At 33.9% G+C, this 3,525-nt stretch overlaps 1 protein-coding gene across 1 annotated transcript in view; it reads left to right on the forward strand.

Moving 5' to 3' along the window:
* Positions 1 to 3,525, forward strand: part of LOC106457146 — a 68,438-nt gene that overhangs the window by 3,085 nt on the left and 61,828 nt on the right. The window contains exon 2 of the mRNA XM_013916534.2: positions 633 to 2,587. Within this exon, the coding sequence (XP_013771988.2) occupies positions 733 to 2,587 (1,855 nt within the window). The 5' untranslated portion in view covers positions 633 to 732. The remainder of the gene's footprint in view (positions 1 to 632; positions 2,588 to 3,525) is intronic.

A 3,525-nucleotide genomic window follows, 5' to 3' on the forward strand; every position in this document is an offset into this window, starting at 1 on the left:
TATATATATATATGTGTGTGTGTGTGTGTGTGTGTGTGTGTGTGAGTGAGTGAGTGAGTGAGAGAGCGAGAGAACATGAAAGAGATTTGCTCATCTATGTCATGCAAAAACAATTTTCAACTTCATTAAGTGAGTTGCATTCATTTCCTTTGGTTTGTTTTAAGAAACTTATCACATATAGAAAGTTTCCTTTATGCTTATCAAACTGGTAAAGACTGTTTGTTATACATTATTCTGTGTTACGCTACTCTTTTTTTTTTAATATAGAACTGGGAACACTTTTCAAATGAGGCAAAAATGTACCTTAAGCTTTTCTGGTCAGAAACCATGTTACTAGTATTTTATATAGTATATGTGGTGCAAGCCAGTGATGGTTTCATAACGTATATTTAAGAAGAAAAGTACAGGGTGGGCAAGAAGTCTGCCCCCCCACCACAAATGAATATAGTTTGCATGAAGGAAAGAATTTATTGTGTATTGACATATTTAAATATTTACTTGTAAAAATACACAGGTGTGTGTAGTTTATGCTAAAGTGAAATTGATATATTGTTTAACAAAATAAACTTTTTTATACTTTTGTTATTCCTAAATGTGGTATCTAAAATGTATTTTCCTCTTTGTCTTTGCAGTTGTCTAGATGCTCAATTTAAAGAACTGGTCAGAGCAGGCTTTTGCAAATTCTGTCTTTGTATAGCAAGAAAGTCTGTTTTTATCATTATTTTTTAAAACATGGATGACACACCAAGAAGAAGAACAAGAGCAAAACTTTTGAAGAGTAAAAAGCAAGTTCAGAAAGAGGAAGAGCAGAAATCCAAATTGATTGAAACTTCAAAAGGGCCACAAGTGGTTGTCCCTCCAGAAGAAAACGATGCAGTAGAAGTAGAAATTGAACTCCCTTTGGAAGAAGTATTGGACTCTGTAGAAGAGAGTATTCAAGAAGAAGTGGTGCGCATAGAAACTGGCTCACTGAATATATCTCCATCACGCTCAAGACGTAATGACTCTTTTCAGTCTTATGCAACACTATCTCCTGCCAGAGATTCAGCTGATGGATCTCATGTATCAGCTTTTACCTGCAGTAAGCTATCTGATAAACATACAAGCAATGAAAAGGACAGAGAAGCTGCTCGTATGGATATTAGTGACAAAGAGCGAGCAACAGATGAAGACTTCTCAATGAAAGGAATTCGGGAAGTTGTATCTACAGATCAGGGGAGTGACAAATTATTTATTCCTTCATATGCACAAGATAAAGAATGGTCTTCTGATTCACAAGTTAAACATGCAGAAGAAAATGATAATTCTAAAGAATGCAAAAAGATTGTGGCACATATAGAGTGTGAAGTTACAGGTAAAGTTAAGGAAGATGGAGAAAGTATGCAACCTCTTCAAGAAGGAAATGAAGAACATCAGGAAAAAGACGCAACACTAGAGCAAAGTAAGCATGATAGTGAAGTGACTTCCAATGTAGATATTGAATCTGTTTTACATGTAGAGTCGCAAGAGTCTGTTGTTCTGGATGAAGTGCAAGATGAAATAGTTGTAAATGTGCAAGATGGAACTGGTATAGAAGAAGTACAAGAGGAAGTAGTTAGGGAAGAAGTTGAAAATGAATTAATTTTGGAAGGAGGACAAGATGAAGTACTTGTTGAAGAAGTGTCAGGTGAAATAATTGTAGAAGTGCAGGGGGAAAGAAATCTAGGTGACGTGCAAGAAGTTACCTTTGTAGAAAGTATTGAAGGAGATACTTTTTTAGAAAACCATATACACACAGATCAGATAGGTGATGGAGAAGAGTGTTTTGTAGCCAATGTTGTAACTTATTTCGGAGATGAAGAAGGACTTGGTGGTACACTTGACGTAGTTGAAGACATTGGAGCAACAGCTGTGATTGGGGAAGTTGTTGAGGAAGATGATGTGAGTGTCATGTTGACTGAACAGTGTGTTAGTAGTGAAACAACTAAAGAAAGCTTAGAACCAAGTGAAAAACAAACTGGTGTATGGGAAAACATTGAAAGATTAGCAGAAGTTGCATGTTTGGAATTTTGTGAAAATAATAATAATAAGGAACCAGTAGCTGATAAGGAAAATGTAATCCCAGAGAAAATTGGCACTCATAACCAAGTTTCTAAGGTTTCAGAAGGTGATTCAAAAGTAGACCAGTTGAATGGAGAGAAATTCCAAAATAAGAATGAACAAACAAATCCTGTTCCTCTAGGTTCAACATCTCCCATACAAAAAAGCTTAACTGCATGTGAAGATAAACTTAAAAGTAATGCTGCAGCGACAAACTCTACAAACATTATTTCTAAAACCCTTGACCAAAATCTACCACTTGTATCAGATGACCAGAAAAAAACAGTAAGCGAAGAAACAGAACTTAATGAACAGGAGACAGATAAGAAGGAAAACAAGAATGACACTAAAAACATTGAGCTATCAGTGAAAGAAATCGAAATGCAAATTGATAGTGTTACAGAAACAAATGGAAGTAGGACAGTTTCAGTTGAAGAAGAGCCAGAAAATGTTCAAGAAACATCAGAAAAAGAAGAAGGATCAGTGGGAAGATCACTGAGGAAGAAAGGTAAGCGATATGATGATTGTTTTACACACATGTATATAGATTTACTCATTATTTCCCTAAATAGATATATTTTAAATAATATCATTATTGGTATAAAAATGTACACATTTAGCATAATAAGCTGTTCTAGTGAATATTTTCTGAAAATCTTTGTATTTCTTTTAAGAACTTTTGATGAAATGTTCCTATAGATATTTTAATCTGTACTTGCAATTAATACTGTGATTTGTTTCAAATGGGTATTTTATTTTCAGGTTTTTATTTTCTCATTGTGTTAAAATTTCAATAATGAATTATTTGTGTATGTGGTTAGTTTTTATTAAATAATTATTCAAGTTAAAATTTTTCACCACAAGTTCTTTCTCTTTCTCTTTTTTGGATTTAATAGGTTGTCTCTAGGACTTTTTTGTAATATTATTTCCTTTACAAATTAAGTGAATTCAGTTTTGTACAGAGTTAAATCTATAATAAACTTGTGAATGATGGATAACCTGTATTGGGTTGTTTGAGTATTGTGCTTTTCTTGGCTCATGATAGCATTCTTTTGACTGCCCTAAACCATTGAGGTGTAGCTTATTTTTGCACCCTTGCTTTATACATATACAGTTTTTGGTCATTATTGGAAATGTAGTGTTCCTTTACTTTTACAGTCTCTGTACTTTCTGGATTTGAAGTCCCTATTTCTGTTCAGAGATATTTCTTTTGCTGTGGTCCAAGAGTCATAAATGTGGCATGATAAAAGTATAGGAATGTATAATTATGCCCTCCTTAGCCTGAAAAGTCCTTAAAATGCATTTCAGTGCTGTACAACCTGGAAACATTACAATTGTGGCAGCTACAAATGAATAATAACAATGTTTAACCCTTTTGAGATGGGACATGGGTGAAAGGCCATGTTGTCACATTTGTTGACTTGCATTCAAAATTTTATAAACTAC

The sequence above is a fragment of the Limulus polyphemus genome, unplaced genomic scaffold (assembly GCF_000517525.1).
Source record: "Limulus polyphemus unplaced genomic scaffold, Limulus_polyphemus-2.1.2 Scaffold295, whole genome shotgun sequence".
NCBI classification, from domain to species: domain Eukaryota; kingdom Metazoa; phylum Arthropoda; class Merostomata; order Xiphosura; family Limulidae; genus Limulus; species Limulus polyphemus.